This window comes from Furipterus horrens, unplaced genomic scaffold, assembly GCF_987537825.1.
Source record: "Furipterus horrens unplaced genomic scaffold, mFurHor1.1.pri manual_scaffold_13, whole genome shotgun sequence".
In the NCBI taxonomy this organism is placed as follows: Eukaryota; Metazoa; Chordata; class Mammalia; order Chiroptera; family Furipteridae; genus Furipterus; species Furipterus horrens.
Window position 1 is genome coordinate 20536344 of NW_028327183.1, and position 24070 is coordinate 20560413.

A 24070-nucleotide genomic window follows, 5' to 3' on the forward strand; every position below is an offset into this window, starting at 1 on the left:
CGGCTGCTCAGGGGCGGGCGTAGGAGGGTCCCGGATAAGAGCGGGCACAGGTGGGCAATGGGGGCTGCAGGAGGCGCACTGTTTGGACGAGGATGTCAAAGGGCGCGAGCAGTCACCTCTCATCTCACTGAGTGAGCAAAGCAGTTGTCTCCTTCCCCAGTCCCGAGAAGGGAGGCTCCCGGGAACACAGAAAGCTCTTGTGAAGGAAAATGAATCTTAATCTTGCCCCTCCTCGCTCTCGGTGGCATCCTCTCGGCGAAGTGACTTGGAATCCAAACCGGCTTCCCAAGCCCCCAGCCTCAGCCCAAAGCCAAGTCCACGGCTCCTAAACGCCAGGCAGGGCTGGCTGTCTCTCTCCTCTCGTCCCCTCCCTGCTCTAGCCAAGAGGACAGCGAGTCCGGATAAATACAGGGTACGAGTCAATAAATAAAGCAGATTTTACCTCCTACAGATAGCAGAGTCCAGGCATCTGAAAATGACAGACAATTCTGACCTCTGGTAATCTGTGGTGGGTTCTAAAATAAATCTCTGCTGCTGGAGTATAGATTAGTGCATTCTTTCTGGAATGTGGCTTGGCATGATGAGTTAAAATCCTTAAGAATGGTCATAAGCTTTTGGAATTAGTAGTTCCTTTCTAGGATTTATCTGAAGGAAATAAACCAGCAACAAGGATTTATATACAGGGTGCACAGAAGTGTTATGATAGCAAAAAAAAAAAAAAAAAAAAAAAAAAAAAGAAAGAAAGAAAAAGAAAAAAAAGAAATAATGCAAAAGATGAGAAAGATATGTACCCTAATGCCAAAAGTGGTAACTTCTGGGCAGCAAAGTTACAGACAACTTATTTTCTTTAGTTTTCTGTAATTACACACTTCCCCCAATAGGCATTTAGAACTTCTCTGGTCAGAAAGAAACTTTTTAAGAGCATGAGCAGGAAGGGGAAGATATAGAATTGCTTTGTTAACCTTACATGATGGGACCTGAGTGGAGCTTTAAGAGCCTCATCTGATTCAAACAGAAACTGGATAATCATTTGGCAAAACTAAGGATTGCCCCCTCCAGATGTTGAGTAATTGTCTCAAACCCTAACTTAGCTATTGGGTACAGCTCAGTGGATAAAATCCTGTATTTCTCACCTTTTCTTTCAGCTACACTGTGTGATTCAGGTTCAGAAACTACCAACATCTGATCTGTAAATAAAATGATATTCACCAGACACAGTTGTAATTTTCCAGTCTGTGGTTTCCACATGCCCTGTGGATTCCACCAAAAACTCACATGTACTTGGGGCTGGACCAGGGGACTTTTGCCAGAGAGCTAACAAAAGCTCCAAGGTCTTTGGGCAGAGCCCTGGCAAAGCAAGGCTGCTGGTGAGTAACTCGGAGAAACGTGTGCCACCTCTGCCCTCCCCATCTCTCCCCTTTCCAAACCCTTCTCCCTCCAAAAAGACACATGCAGCCTCCATTTTTAATGTTTTAATTAGAAAGTTACAAAACACCATGGTTCTTTATACAAACTTTGCATTAAAATAATAACATGCAAAGCAATGTTTATACACTTTCTGCTGTCTTTCCGTATCTCATTACCTTTTGGTAATTCAGAAAATTCAGCAACTTATTTTCATTCAAATCTCAAAAAATTTTAGGCGTATAAATAAGCAGCCCTAAATTTTAAAAGAAAATCATAGGGGCCAGTGTTAGGATATTTGTGTGCTTGAATACTTCGAAATAACTTCGTTTCCAAAACACTTATTTTGGCCAGCCTGAATGTAAAGGAAAAGGTGCTTTGGAAATAAGAACTGAATCTCCAAGGTAAACTGAGGCACACACCGAGGTGTGTTTGTGAATGGACATGAAGCATGGGTCACAGTGGACATGTCCTTGCAGTACCAATGACATCTTCGGATCATAAAGCAGACCCATTAGTCCTTGGAGGAAACTGCATGTTTTCTCGGGACGAGAACAGAGAATCAGTCTTCTGTGTGCAACAAAGACCTGTTCTAGCACTCTTCTCCTGCAGACACTCACTTAGTCATGAGGATTATCTGGCTGGACTGCTTGTCATTCTGCTAAGGGCCAGGCTGGATTGGGCTGCCGAGCTAGCATCCTCTTATTCCGCTCACTGCCCCTTGTGTGTCCTCCCCAAAGCTGCCTGCTCTGATGGGCACCCTGTTCCTCAGTCAGGGAAATATAAGTAGCTGGGCTTCCCGCTAGCCCTCCAAATAAACTCTGTGGTTGTCAGGCAGGGAGCCAATACCAACAACAGGTCCTCTGTCACCCATGTCCTTTTCAGGAAGGGGGAGGGCTTGTTGAGAAGGAGGAGTGGCAAGTGTCCAGGCTGTTGGGTGAGGGCCAGAGAGAAAAAAAAACTGTTGTTACAAGCCTTAGTCCCCCAGTGTTGCTGAGGGGATTGTGAATGAAACAGCACTTCTGACTTCAGCCTGCTGTTCCAGGGGCACAGACAGAGGGCAAAAGGCAGGGCAAAGAGCCAGCCACATACGGGCAGGATAAAGGGCTTTTCAGCTGAGCTGATGACAGACGATGTCTGTGTGACTGAGGGCAGGTGGATGGTTCTAGTGTCCTCAAGTTGCCCACTCTCACGTGTGTGCACACATGTGTTCGTGAGCACTCACACACTCTCTCTTCCCCTCTCTCCAGTTCTCCAGTTATAGGCCTCTCAGTTCTGGAAATAAAACTTCTGAATGGGAAATTTAGGTGCCCAAGAGTAGAAGGTGCTAGTGGTTTGCATATCTGTGGTGGGAGCCCTGAAAAAGAGTAAAACGTGGCATACAACAGGGGAGAGAAATGCAGAGCATGTTTCTCAGTTCAAGAAAGCAAAAGTCTTTGCTTGATCAGAGATGGGGCTTCTCTCCAACATGTCTAAACTGATTGTAGTTTTCTCCTGAAATTCAACTCTAAGAAAAAAAACAAAGCAGAAGCAAATTATAGCCTTTGGGAACCCTCAGACCTTTCCACGAACTAGTCTCTGACGATTTTGGTAGGCACTTAGAAGATATGGAATTTGTGTAGAGAAAAATTAGAAAGAACTCTTCTTTGTCTCTGGTAACAAAAGCTCCCTTGCTGATACGTGTCCATGGGCTCTTCTCAGAAGTGTCCTAAGATGGCAGTTCTCAGAAGACAAAATGAGGTAGCCAGGGCCCTGCTTAGAGTTTTCAGTAATGGTCTTCTTATGATAAGTGCTCCTTATACAGTTCTCCCTGGGGCATTGCTGTTACAGGGATTGTAGTGACCACCTGATTTTGAAACACAAATCTTTTGATTCTTTCAAACACCCAGAGGAAGATAAGCAGGATACTGACATACTGGACCCAGGCAAACTTGATAATTTCCCAGAATCCTGGTAGATAAGTATACATAGTTAAGGAATCTCAGATGACATTTTCTAATTAAATGTTAAAGTTTAGAGAGGATATGGCAAGAATGTTTCAAATGCCTTTAAGAGAAAAGGGATAACTAAAATATTATTAGGACATAAATATGGATGATTCTGACCTAGAAGAATTGCTCATGAAGAAATAGAAACAGGAAATAAATTTTTTTTCCCCTGTAGGAACAGCAAACAGAATTGTTTGTGTGGGGCTACAATGCTGTAGCAATTTCCAGTCTAAGGCTTCCCACAGGTGTTTCTTCTTGGGACAAGTGAGGAATCTGTTTTTCTTTTTTGAAACTGGGCTACTGTTGGCTCCTTAACAGAAAGGATATGAAATGACTTCCACGGGGTATCGGATGACAGCATTAATCACAAACGGAGCTTCGGCAGCCCTTCCAACCAGCCAGATGGGGTTGGGGTCAGTCAGGATGGTGGTTACTGCAATACAATCAGGAATTAGACAAAATATTGAGAGCTACGAAAATACTATTTTGACCTCTCAGGAAAATTCTGTACTTTAGAACTCACCTCAAAGAAATGATTCAAAGGAAAGTGACATTGAATGTGAAAAGCTGTTCACACATTATTTGTTAAAATACTTGTCAAAACGCTTAGTTAAAAAAATGTGAATGTTCAACATCACTAATCATCAGAGAAATGCAAATTAAAACCACAGTGAGATATCACCTAACACGGGTCAGAATGGCCATCATCAATAAGTCAAAAACAACAAGTGCTGGCGAGGATGTGGAGAAAGGGGAACCCTAGTGCACTGTGGTGGGAATGCAGACTGGTGCAGCCACTGTGGAAAGCAGTATGGAGATATTGCAAAAAATTTAAATTGTATTTGCTTTTCAACCCTGCTATCCCACTTCTGGGAATATATCCGAAGGAACTCAAAACATTAATCTGAAAGAATGTAAGCACCCTAGGTTCATTGCAGCATTATTTATAATCGCCAAGATATGGAAGCAGCCCAAGATTCCATCAGTAGATGAGTGGATAAAACAACTATGGGACTTTTACACAATGGAATACTACTTGGAAAAAGAAAATTTTACCCTTTGTGACAGTATGGATGGACCTGGAGAACACTATGGTAAGTGAAATAAGCCAGCCAGAGAAAGACAAACACCATATGATTTCACTCACATTTGGAATCTAATGAACAAACAACTAACAAGGAAAATGGGGACAGACTCAGAGATGGATAGCAGGATGACAACTATTTGGGGGGGTAGTCACGGGGTGGAGGGATTGAGTAAAAAGGAAAAATGACTCATAGACGTGGACAACAGGTTGGTGACTGGTGGAGGGAGGGCATATAAGGGGACTAAATGGTAGTGGAAAAAAACAATAAAAATTAAATTTAAAATAAAACATGGAAACAGTCTATGTGTTCTTCTATAATTCTTGAGTGGCTAAGCAAAGGAATACTATGTTACCACCAAAAGTAATATCAATTAAAACTTCATAGCAGCATGGGAAAATATTTATATTACAAAGTAAATTAAAATAAACGGGATCCAAAAGTGTCCCTAAACTATGATAGAAGCTGAATATATAAAATTTGCATGTAGACAAAGACTAGAAGGAATGAAGAAAAAAAAAAAACTTGACTTGTAGTTTTTTAAGTTTAATCAATGTTTCTAGTTTTAAAATTTGTTTTTAAAATAATGCTGTCAGTGTATTACATAAAATCAGGAAGAGATACTGGAATTGCGGTCCCCACACTTGTTAAATGTCTGTGTGGTATCCATGATGTCTGGCTGCCAAGCAATAGTTTAGTTAATGCCTTTAGAGAAAACCTCAGACCACCAACCAGCCAAAGGTGCCAGGTCGAGCATATGGGATGGCCTAACAGCCTCACCTCTGTAAGGGACAGACACAGTTGTCCTTATAGCCAGACCCCTAGGTGCGTCACATCTATTCTCCTAATTAAATTGCTGGTTGGGGTGAGTCACTCACTTTCCCTATTTCCATTTGAAAACTATGGACATTAATTTGTCTTCGGCTTTTTTTGAGCTCACATTTAAAAAAAGGTAACCCACCAAACCAGTGGTGGGATAAATATGGCAATTAAGTGGCACTAACCTGCTGGATCACAGAAGTGGGGGGTGGATAGGGTTTGGGTCTTTAGATCAGGAGAAAAAGGACAAATCCTGGGTAGCCTCTTTGACTCCCATCACTGATATTCACTGGTTTAGACATTTTCATCATGACAAGGGTTTCAATTCTGTTTCTCTTCAAAGCCCCGCCAACCTGGAAAGTCCTTGACAGATATCTGAATGAAATTTACTTACCATTCCTTTCTTGATAGGCAGCAACAATATGGGTGAGGTCGTAGTCATAGGCAAAAGGGCTGGTCCCGTTGATTACAGACACCTGGGATACAGCAGGAGGCCCTGGTGTGAGCACCTGAGCAAGCAGCTTCTTCTCTGGACTTTCCTCCTTCCTGCCCACCCAGGCAGACCTCAGAGACTACCTTCTTGTTTTTGGTGGCCTATTCCAGTATCAATAATCTTTTCTTCAAGGATGAATGAACTTTCTTACAATAATTTATTTACTCTCAGTCTTTCCCCTTTGGGATGGAAACAAGGGGTCTCAGTATCTACCTTTTATAGGTTTTATAGCTATTTATAAAATACCTCTCTCTATTCCAATGGGAGAAATAATTCCTTTAATTTTAAAAAATAGACCGTATTTTCTGTCCTGGCTGGTGTGGCTCAGTTGGTTGGGGAGTCCTCCCATAACTGAAAGGTTGCAGGTTTGATTGCCCATCAGGGCACATACTTAGATTGCCCAGCGGGGTGCATATGGAAGGCAACCAATCAATGTCTCTCTCTCTCTCTCTCCCTCTCTCCCTCCCCCCGCATACCCCCCTTCCCTACTCTCTAAAAGCAATGAAAAAAATGTCTTCAGGTGTGGATTAAAAAAATGATAATAAAGCATATTTTCAACTCCTTTGTCTTTTCTTTACTCTTATCTGGATGATCTCTAATCCATCCCTTCTAAATGTAGATTGGGAAATGGGATAAAGCGCAAATAGTGAGTATATAATCCTTTGAAGAAAATGACTTCCTGCCCTGAAATATCAATTCCTGTTGATATAAACCTTCAGATAAAAGGGGCTATGGGTTTGTAGGTGAAGACAGGACTCAGAATGCTGAAGACTTAGGGGAGACATTTAAAAAAATTAAAAAAAAAAAAAAGAAAAGGTTCCAGTCCAAGAGAGCAACGAAGGAACTTCTTGAACCCACCTTCTCCCACTGACACACTGAATCCACAACTATACATGGAGCAATTCCCTCTGAGAGAAATCTGGAAACTAGTTGAGTGACTCCCTCACATTGGGCAAATGAGGAAATACCCACATCAGCCACACTGAAATGATCTTAGCACATCCTCAACTATTGGGAGCCACTAAGAGCAAAGAAGGCAGGTTGGACAATGACAAAGGTTTGAGAGCAACCAAGAGTTCTGGCTGGGGTGATTGAAAAGATTCATTTCCTACATGAGACCCCTCCATCAAGACTGGGACGGGGGATGTTTTATCTAATGCACAGAAACCAACACAGAGAGTCAAGGAAAATGAAGAAATAGAGAAATATGTTCCAAACAAAAGAACAAGAAAGAACTCCAGAAATAGACCTTAATAAAATGGAGATAAGTGATTTATCTCATAGAGTTCAAAATATCAGTCACAAAGATGTTGAGGCCAGGAGAACAATGCATGAAAAAAGTTAAAAAAGGACACTATAAGAAAATCACAGGCAAATATTCCTGATGAACATAGATGCAAAACCCTCAACAAAGTGTTAGCAAACCAAATTCACACCACAATTAAGTTGGATTTATTTCAAGAATGCAAGTATAGTTCAACATCCACAAATCAGTAGGTGTGATATACCACACTAACAAAATGAAGGCTAAAAATCATCTCAATAGATGCAGAAAAAGCATCTGATAAAATTCAACATCCATTCATGAAAAATACTCTCAACAAAGTAGGTACAGAGGGAACGGGAACATATCGCAATATAATAAAGGACATCTATGAAAAGCCCACAACTAACATCATAATGATGAAAAGCTGAAAGCTTTTCCTTTAAGATCAGGAAGAAGACAAGGATGCCTACTTTCACTATTTTTATTCAACACAGTATAGGAAATCCTAGCCACAGCAATTAGGCAAGAAAAAGAAATAAAAGTCATCCAGGGTGGAAAGGAAAGAGTAAAATAGTCTATACATATGACACAATACTACATATAGAAAACCCTAAAGACTCCACAGAAAAACTTTCAGAACTTATCAATGAATTAGTAAAGTTGCAGGATACAAAATCAATATAGGAAATCATTTGCATTTCTGTACACTAACACTGAAGTATTAGAAAGAGGAATTATGAAAACAATCCCATTACACTGTATCAAAAAGAATATAAAATATGTAGGAATGAATTTAACCAAGGAGATGAAAGATCTGTACACTCAAAACTATGACACTGATAAAAGAAACTGAAGATGCAAATAGAGAGATATTCTGTGTGCATATGTTAAAAGAATTGATGCTGTTAAACTGTCCATACTACCCAAAGCTATCCACAGACTCAGTGGAATTCTTATCAAAATTCCAGTGGCATTTTTCACAGATATAGAAAAAAAAACAATCCTGAAATTTGTATGGAACCACAAAAGACCCCAAATAGCCAAAGCAATCTTGAGAAAGCAAGCTGAAGGCATCAAACTTTCTGACTTAAAACTATATTACAGGCTGCTGGGGTCGCGGGCTGGGAACACAGTGAGGGTCGCCAAGGGCGCGTGTAGAGCTGCCAGCCACTCGCACGGACCAGAGGTCAAAGCAGCGGGTGTTGTTCTGCCGTGAAAGAGACACTGGAAGCTCTCTCCGCGACAGCCACTAAAGCTCCAAGTGGACTCGGCGGCTGCCTGGAGAGTCTCAGCTTGCGCCCAGCCCTTGCTGGACCCAACGCCAAGTAGCGACACTGAGCTGACGGTTGACCACTGGAGCTGCGGGCAATAGTGGCCTCGCACCTGCCCATAAAGGGGATCCTGAAGAACAAGAGCTCCACGACTTCCTCTCTGGTGGCCTCCAACGAACAGCCGCCCCGTAGGAGTACTGACGAGCCGAGGAAAAAGTCCCAGAAGTGGGATGAAATGAACATCCTGGCGACGTATCATCCAGCAGACAAAGACTACGGTTTAATGAAAATATATGAACCAAGCACTCCGTACCATCGTACGGTAGGTGATGATGAAGACGCATTGAGTGATTCCGAAACCACTCAGGCCCTGACCCCAGACATATTAGCTAAGAAATTAGCTGCTGCTGAGGGCTCAGAGCCTACATATCGCGTTTATGAACAAGAAAGCAGTGATGAAGACAGCGACTTCTCACCTGAGGAACAAGGTAAAAAGTCTTTACTGAGTTTGTGCTGTTTCCTCTTTTGTAACTGCTCCGTAGGAAAAGCGCAGAGGGGGAAAAGGACCCAGCTTCAGAGAACTTCCACACCAGCTACAGAAAAAAAGCGACAGTTTGAAATGAAAAGGAAGCTTCACTACGATGAAGGTCTGAGTATTAAATTAAGTAGGCAATTAATTTCAAAAGACCTAGATAATGACGAGGAAGATAAAGAAATGGCAGAGACCGCAGCTGGAGAAAGTATGAATATGAAAGAATCAAATCAAGAATCTACTACATGTGACAAACTGCAGCCCAAATCACAGAGTTCATAGAAGAGATTTGTTCAACACTAATTGTCTGGTATAAACCCTGTTCCATATCATACTGTTTCTTGTTCTCTACAATTCATGACTTAAGTATCCAAAATGCATACCAGTTATTATATGTTGCCAAGAATTAAATAACTTTACATACTAATTAGCCTCAAAATGCCTAACTGATACATATATTCTTGTGCTTAATACTTCAACACAAATATGGTATAATATCATCACTCCAAAACTGCACTACTTTTGTAAGAACAGTGGTTAGCTTGTATAAGATATTATATAGATTTTTATGCTTAGAGGTTAGTATCTTGGGGAGGAGGAAAGGATCTATTTTTCTTCACTTCTAGATATGATAGCTCTTTTTCTTTCAATTTTAATAATATATTTTACTTAACTCAATATATCAAAATATCACTTTAATATATAATCAATATAGATAATTGGCAAGATATTTTACATTTCATTTTTATGCTAAGTCTTTCAAATCCAATGAATATTTTCTACTTACAGCCCAGCTCAATTCAGATTGGCCACTTTCAAATGCCTAACAGCCAGCTGTAGCCAGTGGCTGTGGTATTGGACGGCACCGGTCTGACTTCCGTCCTTGAATCCCATACAGTAGATGTGATAGCTCTTATAAATTTTATAAAATAGAAATCCAACTGGAACAATAGATTATAGAGGCTGATAAATATTCAGTCTGTAAATTATTTTAACACATGTCTCAACCTGACTTATCTGTTTCATTGAAAAGGATTATTATAAGAGTTACTGTTGCATTTTCTGGCCTACTACCTTTAAAATTCCTTTTGGGTTTCTTCGTGTTTATAAGGAAAGGATTGAACTGTTTTTCACCAAAACTAGCTTAATTCACAAATAAATTATCAGGTTGAACTTGCACTAAAGGCTGCTGTTTTTTTGTAAACTCGATTGGCAGACTTCAGATCAGTTTTTTAAAGAAATGTAATTATAATATAGTCTCAGCATTCCCTTTATGTGCCTGTCCTAACCACCTGCCTTTGTTTCTTACTCCTTTCCACATATACGCACACAATAGTCCTTTACCCTAGAAAGGGTCATAAAGATTGTCATGACATTAGGAACTTTTCCCTCACATATTCTATCATTTATTGCAACAATGAAAATCTTATTTTGACTATCAGTGCCTATTTTTCTTCTCCTGATACACGGAGAAAATATATTTAATAGCAGCAGTACTGTACACAGGAAGTATAATTCAACTGCAGAGTTTCTACACTGCTCTGATTTACAGCTTGCTAATTAAATTGCTATTACTAGTTTATTGTTTGACTTAAATAGACCTCAGGAAACAACTGAGGTTCTTTTGCATGATGAGAAAATTGTGTGTAAGCAGTGATATAATGAGAGTTCCTGAGTGTACAGACAGAAGTAATCCTGAACACATTTTAATTTAAGAACTTTAATTCCTGCTTTAGGGGAATATGATAATGTATGTTATGACAATTGTACTGTTAGGCTGAGATTTTTTTTCCCTTGAAATGAAGTGCAGTCCTTGTGTATATTTGTTTAGTAATAGATTCATTTTTAGTCAATTATTTGTATTTTAATTTTTTGTTCGTACCCAAAGAATTGTTATGTGAATAGACTTTTAAAATAACTTCTGTATATTGTATATGTGAAATGGCTTTTATTGAATAGCTTGTCTTCCACTTATAAGTTTATGAAAACATCAATACATCAAAATAAATAAAAAGTAGGAGGGGAAAAACTATACTACAAAACTATGGCAATCAAAACTATGGTATTGGCATAAAAAGACACATATCAATGGAACAAAATAGAGAATCTAGAAATAAACCCACTAATATATGCTCAGTTAATTTATGACAAAGGAGCCGAGACTACAATGGGGAAAGGACACTTTCTTCAATAAATGGTGCTATGAAAACTGGACAGTCACATGCAAAAGAATGAAACTAGATTCCTATCTTATACACACAATTAATTCAAAATGGGTGAAATTTAATTTAAGATCTGAAACTGTAGAACACCTAGAAGAAAACAGAGGGTATGCTTCCTGACATCAGTCTTGGCTATAATTTTTTTGTATTTCACACCAAAAGTACAAGCAACAAAAGCAAAAATAATAAGTGGGACTATGTCAAACTAAAAAGCTTCTGCACAGCAAAGGAAACCATCAACAAAATCAAAAGGCAACTTATAGAATGGGAGAAAATATTAGCAAATAATGTATCTGATAAGGGGTTAATACCCAAAATATATAAACTCATACAACTTAATAGCAAAAAAAAAAAACAAGAGCAAAAATCTGATTATAAAAATGGGCAGAGGAACCGAATAGGCATTTTTCCAAAGAGGACATACAGAAAGCCAACAGGTACACAACAAGGTGCTCAACATCACTAATCATCAAGGAAATGCCAATCAAAACCACAATGAGATATCGCTTAATAGGCTGTTACCAAAGAGACAAGAGATAACAAGTGTTGGCAAGGATATGAGAAAAAGGGAACCCTTGTTCACTGTTGGTGGCAATGTGAACTGGTGCAGCCACTATAGAAAACAGTGTGGAGGTTTCACAAAAAATTAAAAATAGAGCTACCATATGATTCTGAAATCCCACTTCTGGGTATATATCCAAAGGAAATGAAAACAAGATACTGAAGAGATATCTGTACTCCCATGTTCACTGAGGCATTGTTTACAGTAGTAAAGATATGGAAAAACCTAAATGTCTGTCAATGGATGAATGAAGAAGATGTGAAAACCTAAATGTCTGTCAATGGATGAATGAAGAAGATGTGACACATACACACACTCACACACACATACACACATTCAGACATGAAAAAAGAAGGAAATCCTGCCATTTGCAACAGCATGGATGGACCTTGAAGGCATTATGCTAAGTGAAATAACCCAGATAGAGAAAGATAAATACTGTATTGATATGTGGTATCTAAATAAAAAGTCAAAATCATAGAAACAGAGCAGAAAATTGGTTAAAAGGGGCTTGGAGCTGGGGGCAATGGGGAGAGAGTAAAAGTTCAAAGTTTCAGCTATAAGATGAATAAAGTCTGAGGATCTAATGTATACATGATAATTATAGTTAATAATACTGTACTGTATAACTGAAATTTGCTAAGAGAGCAGAACAAAATGTTCTCACACACATACAAAAAAAGGTAAATATGTGTGGTGATAGATGTGTTCATTAACTAATTGAGAGGAATCCTTTCACTGTGTACACATCTATCAAGCCATCATGATGTATATACTTTAATAGCTTACAGTTTTGTCAATTATTCCTTAATGAAGTTGAAAAAAAAAAACAGCAAAGACCTTTTCCAAGGCAAAAATAAAAATAAAAAAGTGCCATATTAAGTTGATATCTGATCACTCTCCATTTTTTTTTTTTTTTTTTTTTTTTTAACTTACATTGATTGTAGCTAGGGTGATCATAAATCCTACTTGGTCTGGAACAGAACTGCAATAACTGATAATGTCCTTCTTTCCTTTTCAAAAGTAGCCCAGCCCAAATTGGACAGCCCCCGATTGGGATACAATAAAGGTTAGCAGAAAGGAGTGTTTAGATGCGTGAGTTCTGGCCTCAGACAGACAATTCATGGCTCTGTTACCTTCATGCTTTGGGACTCAGGAAAAATTAATTAATCCCTGTAAGTCCCAGTTTCCTCAAGTGTAAAATGAGACCTCATCCTTTCAGCAACTATGTCTGAGTGCTTATGATGTGCCAGGCCCTGTTTTAGGCGCTGGGGTAGAGATGTCAGTGATTTACTGCTGAGGGAGACAGCAAACAAACAAACAGAAAACATATCTTTAATATTTTAGGTGGATGTAAGAACGTAAGTCTAGGTGACAGAAAGAGAGGGGAAAAGAAGTGTCAGGGAAGGACTGTGTTCAGAGGCATTTGAACAGGGAACTGAATGGAGTGGCAGATTAAGCTATCTGCATCCCTGGCAAAGGAAAAGGCAAGTGCAAAAGCCCTGAGGCAGGAGCCGCTTTGGCCTGAAAGGAGCATGGGGGACAATGAAAAAACAAGCAGCTGCAGAGCTGGGAAATAGCAGAGTAGACTTCTCCTGAGGCCGCTTTGATGAATAAATGAGATGATATATTTAAACCTCTTAACTCAGGACTGACATGTGCTCAATAATTGGTCGTATTATTTTTTGAAATGTTTTATATGAACTGGAAAAGACAACTTGCAATATGGTATGTGTGTGCATGCCCATCCAAAAACAATGAAATATTTGGTTCTTAGATAAAAATAAAGATTTTTTTCTCTCTTTCTAGATGTAAATACAGGCCCATCTGTCTCCGTATTTTGAAAGCATTCATGGCAGGAATTCCTCAGAAATCCTCTTCTGTGCTCCTATTGAGAAACACTATTTCCAACTTCCATTTTGCCCTCTTCAAAGGACTGGTAAACACTAACATACAGAAACAAAGGAGAGGGACAAGAAGAAGCATCCTTACGTTGTAACGAACATCGAGGCCACTGTAGCTTAGGGGCTGCCTCTGCTGCAGCCTCAGGTCTCCATTCACATATAACTGGGACCCCGGAAGAGCGAAGGAGGACTGGAGAAATGCCATGCTCTGCATCACGAATGTAGACATCCTCTGAAATCATTAGACGGACAGGGAGACAGCATCAATTTCGGTCAGAACTTAAGGGCTCTGGGTTCTAAGCGCCACCTGTCTGTGGTTGAAGCCTAGTGGTTCCTCACATACCTGGCTTAGCTATGCAGCAAGCCCTCTGAGCTGTTAATAGCTTGTATAAATTAGTGTGACCCTAATGAAATACATTTAATCTGCCTAAGTTAAATCCCAAACTACACCTCAGAAAAGAGCCTTTTTCTATAGTGTGGGTTTTCCTAGAAATCAGAAAGAGGGCTCTGATCTGTTAAAAGACAAAAGAGAGAAGGCTTCCCTCAGGAATTGACTCACGTGCAATTGGTAGGAGAAAGTCAAGATGAGTTGCACACCAAGAACATGCTCCGTGGACTGCAGGGGAAGCTCCAGTTTAAAATGTAACATGTCCATTTTCCCATCCTGGTTCCTGTCTTCTTCTCTAGTCTAGGAAACCCAAAGAGGGCCAGTGACCCTGGTCCTTATTAAGTCGGGAAGAATTCACATCACAGTTGTATATCTGCAACAAACCATTGCTCTGCTATACACAGGTATTATTATCTCCCTCATCAAAATAAATAAGTAAAAGTAGATCAATATCTTCATACTTGTGCTTCTCAAATATTCAAGGGCCATACTGAATGGGAATTTGAAGTGGCAATAACAATAAACATCTGGATGGCATTTTGCTTTTTCAGTTGTCTCATTTGACCTTTTTTTGTTTTGTTGCTGGCATCTTCTGAGTTTGTATGGAAAATTTAAGTAGCACATCAGAATTGTCTTCTACTTGTCTAGAAAAGAAACTAATACTAATCATTACGCATTCCCCAGACTCAGCAAAAAAACAAACCCCACCGAGCTCTATTTATACACCCTTAAACCACAAGTGTCTTTGCTTCAGAGTCTCGATGTTGGACCTCATCTCATTACTGTCAGCACTTTAAAGCCTAGTGCACCTTTTAGTACCAATCAATAAAACGAAAAAGGAAGCTCTGGAAAATCAGTAAGCCATTAACACTACACGGCTACTTCATAGTGATCCTAAAACAATCAGCAGGAAAAGATGGTTACCGAAATGTGATTACTGCTGACATGATTCCTTGGCATAGCTCTTGATCCTGTTGCTACAACTGATCCTTTTTCAGTGTAGGTTCCCAGAAGGATTTTACTATGGTGTATCAGCATTCCCATGTGAATCCTCCATCTAATGATCCATTTTTATTTCCACCAATACCATTATGCAAAGAAGAGATTCTTTGTTCTTACGGAGATATCTCGGTTTTCAGAAACTTTCAATTGTTTCTTTCCTTCTAGACAATAATGTCCTTATCCTAGAACTTGTTATAGAGAAACCTGCCCTCTCTCTTCTGTTGGATACTATTTTCTCTGTCCTGTTCCATCAGCTTCACAGGTGCAGATGAGGGATATCTGTTACCAGGGATGATGATCAAGTTACTAAGTCAATTATATATTAGCAATTTTGATAAGAATAGAAAAGGGGCTGCCTTGTATTTCTGTGAATCTACTTCATTTGGTGTCTGGGAAGACTTAGAAAACAAAGTCAGGTTAACTTTCTGGAGTGGATCTATGCCTTCTGGATCCTTAGTGTTAAACAGAAAGACAAAGGTCAAATGTTTCAACTTGCAAGGGAGGATAGCAGCCAGGAGGGAATTCCCAGAATACAAACTTCAACACAGTGTGGGAGGAAAGAAAAGCAATTTATATGCTCTTGAAAATAAGTCTAAGCTAAGCAGAGCAATTACCCCCATTGTATAGATAAGAAAATCAAGGCTCAGGGATTTATTGGGTATGGCTAGTAATGGTAAAGACATGACTTGAAACCATATCGTTGACTTCAAATCTGGTTCTTTCCAGACAAAACAAAACAAAAACAAAAACCCAAAACAACTTAAGATGTTGGGTAGGACAAATATTTTTGCAAAAGTCAGCATCAAAAGTGTAAGTCTGCATATTTGTTTGTGCACACACTTTTACTCTAAGTTCAGAGAAGACAGAGAGATCTGACATAGCAGCATAATTAGCATCTACTTGTTAAATTCACTCATTAATCTGTCAAGTATTTTTGAGGGCCTACTATGTGTTAGGCACTAGGACTATTTCAGGTGCTAGGAATATAACGGCAAACAAACAGACCAAGTTCCCTCCCCCATGACCCACCAATGGAGCTTACATTCCCAGCAAGGGAGGCAGACAATAAATCAATAAAGAAGTAAATACATACCTATATTAGGTAATGATAAGTGCCACAAAGAAAAATGAAGCAGTCAAAAATTAGAGAATCACTAGGGTAAATGTTTTTTACAGAAAATATTCAGGAAGACCTGACTGTTGGAAGCCTGAATGAAGTGATGTGAGGAGGCATGGAAATATCTGTGGGAAGAGTGATCCGGGCTAACAACGAACATGCACTGAGTAAAAGTGGGTCAGTGTTTAAGAGTGTTGCCAGGCCAGTGCAGCTGGGCAGAGTGAGCCCAAGAGCAGTGGACGAAGAGGGCTGAGAGACAGCCACGGGGATAAGAGAGGATGCAAACGGTGCATCTCCCACAATGACCTATCACCAAGTTAGAATCTCACTCCTCTAAGGCTGGCAAGTTGGGTTACATTTCTACACTATCACTTGGACCATTAATGAAGTCAATTATTTAATTCCATTTAGTTCAAATCAATCTTAAACTTAACACATGTGCATCAGCTATAAAGGCAGACATTCCAAGAGCTAATACTTCTTTAACACAAGTTCAAGGTTTTTATCTAAAATCAAATCGGTGTGCCTAGCTAATTCATAAATCACACCATCACCTTATTTCTGTAAGGTATACGTGCAATTTGGAACAGTGTTTATATCCACTGATTGCTCCATCTGGACCCCGCTGCATATCCCAGGTGAGAGATATTCTTATTAGTAATAGTAATAGTAATAGTAATAATTAAGAGGTAGGTACTATATCATGTTCTTTATACAGACAGTTACACTGAGGCCAAGAGAGGGTATGGAACCCAATGACAGAATTGGGTCTAAGACTTAGGTTTGCTGACTTCTGATTCAGTGCTCCTCACTAATAGTCCACAGTAACCATAATTTCAAAGATTCCTGATCATTTAAGGATAATCCTTTACAAATATATGTGAAATCAATACTAATATAATAGATAGGATAAATATAGCTATTGTTGGGTTTAGTCAGTGCACATCAGTCTACCTACATGAATCAGAAAAAGCGAAACTAGCCCTGGCTGCTGTGGCTCAGTGGATTGAGTGCCGGCCTGCAAACGAAAAGGTCACCAGTTCAATTCTAGTTACATTCCCACCCACACGCCTGGGTTGTGGGCCAGGTCCCTAGCTGGGGGCATGCAAGAGGCAACGATAGATATATCTCTCATACGTAGATGTTTCTGTCCTTCACTTTCTCCCTCCCTTCCCTTCTCTAAAACTAAATAAAATCTTTAAAAAGAAAAACAGAAGCTAAACAGTTATTTTAAGAGAGGACTAAAAAGGCAAAAGGGAATGCCATGATAACACTGAGAGGGTAACTTTAGGAAGCAGCTCTAGTGCCTGAAGCTGGAAAAGGAAGGGAAGGGGCTGGCATTACCTGAAGGAGCTGGGACTCTGACCTCAACAAGGGAATGCTGCTCAGCTGGCTCTAGTACCTCCAGAGCTTGGAGGAGGAACTCACTAGAGGGAATCAATCAGGCTGGAGGAAAGACTTACTCCTTCCTGTTTGTATCACCCCAGCAGTGGTTCTTCACCCTGGCAGTGGTAACTGATTGCAGTTGCTACTTTTTTCCTATTCCCAGAACAAGGCTCAGTATGCCTCCTTCGGGAAGAACCTAACAGGGAGTTAGTGGGCAGAGGAGAAGGTGGTTTCCAGCATCTCAATGTGAGCGTCACAAAGCAGAGGGATAGGAGGGTGGATTTGGAGCCGAGACAAAAAACTAAAAACAACACACCATTTGACCGTAAGAGTTGCTATAAATTTAAGGTGTGTAATTGTTTCCAAATGCCCTGACTTGTAATATTTTTCCCATCAAGGATTCTACAATATCTCATGGTTTGTTTTCAAACCTTTCATCCTTTTGAGTCATATTCTTTTATTAAAGGTTAATTTTCTAGTTTATACCACTGTTCATTTTTACCATATATTTGTCATCATTGAGTGTTCCATTTTTTTTCCTTTTTGTGCTGAAAATACTCTTTGGCATTAGTGTTTGCGTTTCCTGCAAAGTAGGAACCACTATTTCAGGGCTCCTAGACCCATCAAATCCTTGCTATCTGTATTTCAGTGAATCTAAGATACCATCAATTATGAAATACACCATTATTATTTATTTATTTATTTATTTATTGCTTTTCTATTACAGTTGTCCCACTTTTCCCCCCATTGCTCCCCCCCCCACCCAGCCCACCCCTTCTCCCACAGTCAATCCCCACCTCGTTGTTATTTATAGTAGTTCCTTGACTAAACCCTTCCCCTACTTACCCCCCTTCTCTCCCTCCCCCATCCCTAAAATGCACCATTATTTTATGTACCAGTAAGAAAGGAAAAATATTTCCAATTAAACTATGGCACAATATTTCTAATCATTTATTTATTTAATACTTATTCAAAGAGTTTTTAATGCCCTCTATGGACGCCCATGCCTTTCTCTTCCCTCTCTTCTTCCCTCTCGGGTGTGTATCTCCTAAATTCTAAGGGACCCTGTGAGACTTGCAATCAGGGGAGCAGCAGCAGCTTGGTCCCCAGCTTAACCCCCTGAGCCTGTCCCCAAGATCCCCTTTCTCTGACTTTTCCAGTGAGCTGACAGCAGCCCAGCCTTGGATCACTTCTTTCCTATAACATTTCTAGAGAGCGAAAGCAGCTCCACCTCGGCTCTCTCCTGTTGCTTCTTCTATCCTAGGCCCCTCCTTCTTTCACTGTCCCCAACTTTAATAAACATACTCTCAAACTGAAAGAAAAAAGAGCTTTTAGATTTAAGCATATTTATATCAGATACCATACTTATGCATATAGAAAATTATAAGTGAAATAAATTGATCCAGGGTTTCCTAAAACTTCTTTACGTCATGATTATTCTGAATCACTTTTTGACTCAAACGATATCCATACTTTTCTATGCAATTTTGTCCTTTGTGCCATCAAGAACATTGGTGATAAAGTATTTTTTTAATTTCATAAAATCCATTGGTTTAGGCTCTTGAGCAGGCTTTAAAATTACGTGGAGCTAGCCTGTTTTGAAATGCCTCTTGAATCTTTTGTTACCCACTCTCCATTTGGCTCTTAGGGCTTAAAATAATATTTTACTATCTTACTATTTTGTCAATTATACCTCAATAAAGCTGAAAACAACAACTGTGTTTTACTAAAGTCTCTGGGCTTTTCTTTCATGTTGCTGATGTCCCTTCTGCAACTTTTAGTGCTGGCGCTTTTGATGTTTGCACACGTGTCGGCAATGAGGACTTTGCCAAGCCTGGCTCCTGGCCAACAGCCATCATAAGATACCATAGATAGAAAGACACACTCTGATTTTGGAGATGTGAAAACAACAAAAAAAAAGGTGCCTCCGACACACCCACTCATCTTCCTATAGCCTTCAGCCCCCATATTCTCTGGGTCCACAGATGCCTTAAAGAGCCAAGTTCAGCCTCATTGAGGGAAAAGATCTAGCTGTGTTTTTTTCCTCTCTCATTTGAAACAAGAAGAAACTCTACTTCTAAAGCATTAAAAATGCAAGGACTTTAGAGCCGCTGTCCAAGGTGAGCTGACCAAAACAGAAGCAAGGTCATTACTGACTTCTGAGGCATTTTCCCAAATCAGCAATGGAAAAGCCACTGTTTAGTCAAATTTGATCTAAACCCGCTGCTTCCTTGGCTTCCTGGCTGTTTCTCGGTTGGGCTGTAGTCAGTCTAGGTTTATGTTCAGAGTTAAAAAAACAAAGTATTTTGTTGTAATAAGGGTTAAGAGTATATGAACAAGAAATCCTTGACCTCAGCCAGGAAGGAAGCAAATCAGTAACTGAGAAAGACCATGGATGACAAGGTCATGAATTACTTATAGGCACCAGTCAAGAATGGAGGAGGAGAAAAAGACTAAGAAAAGTGAGCTTTGGTTTTGTGTTTTAGGATGTAAAATTGACCAGTGCTAAATAGGATTAATAGTTCTGGGCATCGTAAAAATAAGAGGTAGTCTTGTCCTGGCTGGGTAGCTTAGTTGGTTAGAGCATGGTCCTGATAAATCAAGGTTCCAGGTTAGACCTCTGGTCAGGGCACATACAGGAATCAACCAGTGAATGCATAAATAAGTGAAACAACAAACCGATTTTCTCTCTCTCTCAAATCAATAAATAAAAATTTTAGAAAATAATACAAAAAAGATTAAAATTTAAAAATATTTTTAAAATAATAAAAGGTAGTCTTGGCTTTGCAGACCTAAAATTAGAACACACACACGGGGAGCAGGGGGAGCATGGGCGGTACTCTTAAGGGGGTAGTTTCTGGTTACTGAGATAAGAGGCTAACTAGCAGTCCAACTGGGGAGTCAACCAGTTGTGGTAGATGAACAAGTGAAAAGAACAAATAGGAAAAACCTAATGCTATGCCCTTGTTTTTAGGATTATTTTAACTTTTCATGATTATTTCTTAGACTCAAGTAACCAGAAGAGTATGATTGAGAGGAATATACAAATGTCAAAAAAACAAAACACTGCTACTCAAAATGTAAAAGACAGGGAATGCTAACTTAAAGTACAATTGAAATGTTAAATGTCTGTTTGTTTGGAACTAAAAACAAAACAAAACAGCTTTTGTTTCCATTTTGGAAAGAAAATGTGCACATGGAAGGTAAGCATACCCTGATACTGGCCTTTCATCCAGTCACCCTTCCTCAGAAGCATTACAATCTCAAATAAGAATTAAAAGGGGCAACATTCATGATTAGTGAGAAGTTATTGAAAGAAATTTGTCTCCTACTCCAGTTCTATTTTTAAAACCAAGTTAAAAGTCCTGATGATTTAAAGAATCACAGAGTTCAGCAATGTTTGTTACAAAATCCAGCAGACTTCCACCCCCATAGCAAATGTTTCATCTCATTTCAGGCATTCTCTGCTGACTTCCCATAAGAGGAGATAAAGATTCCTTTCCCCCACCATCCACTAGCCCCTGACATACACGCATGCGCATGCGTGCACACACACACACACACACACACACACACACACACCCTTTCCCACTCTCATTTGACTATGTAAATCCTATTCACAACTAATTACCTTCCTCACTTTTTCCCTACTTTTTACTTCTCTGGAGTTAATAATTATTTTATTTGCTTGCTTAGTTTTCCATGTAGTTACAAATTTCAGCAGCTTCTTACAGAAATTCCTCACAATTTGATCTTTATTCAAAATCTTGTTTACTGCAATATCCTAATATTAAAAACGTGAAAATAAATAAATATCCACTAACAGGGAACTGGTTAAATCCATTACAGTTGTTCCATATCATGAAATACTTTGTAGATCTTGGTTAACAAGTATTGATACATGTACCAAACTGAGCCTTTAACTTTATGTCATTAGATATAATCAGAAAAATATAAGCTATTTAAAGTAATCAATAAGAAGTAATCTGAATAATATTTTGTTTGTCGTTATTTATATAATCAAATTTAACTTTTTCCTTTTAGTTGCTAGGAAAAGTCTGAAAGAAGTTTTTTTTCAGCTACACAAGTTTGTCTTGCAGGCCAATCAGAATTTTCATACTTCTAAAGGAGAATGTTTTCAAAAAATAAGTGGAAAGGGAGTGCTTGTAAAGAAAGCACTCACTTATCTGAAATAAACAAATACTAAATTACAGACAGTAAAATGCTTCATTTTCATCCTGGACAGCGAGCCTAGGATGGAGCAGCATCTAATGAGACAAGCTCAGGGAGGAGGGAGGGTCCGTCCCACGAGGTCGCTTAACCAATCAGAGCCTGGGCTTCCCGGTGTCAAGTCTGCATAAAAATGCCTGTTCTCTCCGTCCTTTGCAGCAACACTACGGGGTTCTAACAAGAACACTGCTCGTCCTTCACGACTCATAAAGGAACTTTCACGACCACCTTTCTATCAGCCCAGGCCCATGTAAACGACAGGAGCTAGAAATAGGCTGCCCCAGGCTTCAGGACAGCTTGGGTAAGTCGAATGAAACAAGAAATTTATTCCCCAGTAAGTTAAACATAAATTCAGGCCACTGAGCCTGTGGACACAACTTACCGTGGGTTCGCGAACCCCCCACCCCCACCCCTTTGCCCAGTCTCAGTGAGCAGTTAGGGCCCGGCAGAAACCACGCACCGAAACAAGTGGGACTCGGAGGTGATCCCCCTGAAGCCGGTTGAAGGCGGGGAACGTGCTCCAGGCGAGGAACCCGCCACGCTCAGGTCCCAGCAGGGCCAGGAACAGCACCTGGTGCTGGAAGCGAACGGTAGGCTGCTCCTCGTAGCTGCTCCGTTTCAGCCAAAACCCTGGGGAAAAGAGGGAGGACAGGAGGTGGGGAGAATATGAGGAAGGCCGGCGCGTGTGCAGGGGGCCCGGGGTAGCTGGGGCGCGCACCGACCGCGGGGCAGGCTCACCGTGGCTCCGGAAGGCCACCAGCAGTGGCGGGATGTACGTGAGCGCAGTGGCCAGCAGCAGGAACACCGCAGCCTTGGAGCAGAGCCCCGCGCGGTAGCCCCGCTCGACTGGTTGAGAGAAGAGTTCGTAGAGCGCCATGAGTGCAGCGCAGGCGGACTCCGCCCGCTTTCAGACCCCCTCGCGGTTGGGGACGGACAAGCAAGTTTGGCTTCTCCTGGTTGCCATAGCCTTGGTCGCCACGGCAACTGACCGCACAAGGAACGGAACCAATAGCAAGGACTCGGGGCGGAGCTAACGAGGGGCGGTGTCCTTTGCGATGGTCCGCCTTACTGTAAGTGTTACGTGCGTTTTCCCAAAGGCTGTGGAAAGCTAATGCTTCTGCGCACCAAAATCGTAACTGTCGTGTTAATATTTGCGTAAGGTAAGTTTTTCATAAAAGTTTACCCAAAGTAAATACCTATTTATGTGTTTTTCATTAAGTATAAGTCAATGGTTCTTAGGTCCAGAGTCCCAGCACACCGTACATTGGAGGGAGACGTACAACATAAATGTGTCGGTGGTCTTGGACTGGTCCTGTGCTAAGACCAAACCCAAGTCCCTTTGTACAAATTTTCTGTTGTTTTCACTATACTCCACAGCAGCACAAGCAGGGAAACAGGATACAAATCTCCCGGTTCCTCGTAGGATAAAGAATAACATAGCTCTCTCTGTTATACTTTGTTACCCTTTGGGGTACAAGCTTGGCTACTGGCTTTAGGGGAAGCTGTGATCCTCCCCAAAATTAACATTGACTTATCAGTGAATTGAATGCTCCAGCCCCCTGCCCCAAAACAGTATTTTGAACATGGTAAAAGGATTTTTTTCTTCTTTAAACCATGGTTCATATCCAAGTTCATAAAAAGGCCCTGAAGGATTACATTACAGTGCCGAGACAGTGTGAGGTTTGCGCTCAAGAGTGGAGTCCAGTAGTTGATGTTCTTATTTTGAAGGCAACCTTGAAGTGGCTTTTCTTATTTTTTAAAGATTTCATGTCCTTATTTTTAGAAAGGGGAAGGGAGAAAGAGAGGGAGAGAAACATCAATGTATGGTTGCCTCTTGTGCGCCCCCAAATGGGGACCTGGCCCGAAATCTAGGCATGTAACCTGACTGGGAATCGAACTGGCGACCATTTGGTTGGTGCTCAATCCACTAAGCCACACTAGCCGGGGCAGAAGTGGCTTTTAGATGAAGAAGACATCTGAGACCCTAACAAAGAGAGCGGTCAAGACCTGCCCATCTAGAAAAACTATCCAGGATCCATAGCACAGTCCATGATGACAATGTCATCAGCCAAAACATGCCTTTCACATCGGGCCCAGTACTACTCATTCTTGCTTCAAAGCTTTTCTGGGTGATAACACAACTCTTAAATACAGTGATTGTATTTCTTATATCTTTATGTTACTTTCGAGACTATATTGTATATGTGTTTTAAGTGGATGACTTTCATTTATTTAAATCGCCATTAAAATAAGATTCTAAAATAGATGGTCCTACTGTCACCTTCTGAGACTGGCTGTGCTCTGAGGAAGGAAGTTTGCCTTCAAAGCTCCTTTCAGCATAAGGGAACACATATTGTAGTTAGTGTTAGCTTAGTCACTGCTGAAACAGGGAGGTGACTG

The 24070-nt window shown here is 40.3% G+C and overlaps 2 protein-coding genes across 2 annotated transcripts; one reads left to right on the forward strand and one right to left on the reverse strand.

The window, feature by feature from the left end:
- Positions 1-1475: 1475 nt before the first annotated feature.
- TMEM231 (transmembrane protein 231) lies at positions 1476-22639 on the reverse strand. Its single transcript, XM_090259779.1, has 7 exons — positions 22409-22639; positions 22131-22300; positions 14107-14235; positions 13636-13779; positions 5691-5772; positions 3720-3825; positions 1476-3365 (listed from the first exon to the last, which is right to left on the reverse strand). Exons 1-7 carry the CDS (start codon positions 22545-22547, stop codon positions 3185-3187), a joined length of 951 nt encoding a protein of 316 aa, XP_090115905.1. The 5' UTR covers positions 22548-22639; the 3' UTR covers positions 1476-3184.
- Positions 6838-9141, forward strand: LOC149994238 (protein phosphatase inhibitor 2-like). The gene is made up of 3 exons (XM_090260866.1): positions 6838-6846; positions 8416-8815; positions 8927-9141. Exons 1-3 carry the CDS (start codon positions 6838-6840, stop codon positions 9139-9141), a joined length of 624 nt encoding a protein of 207 aa, XP_090116992.1.
- Positions 22640-24070: the final 1431 nt, after the last annotated feature.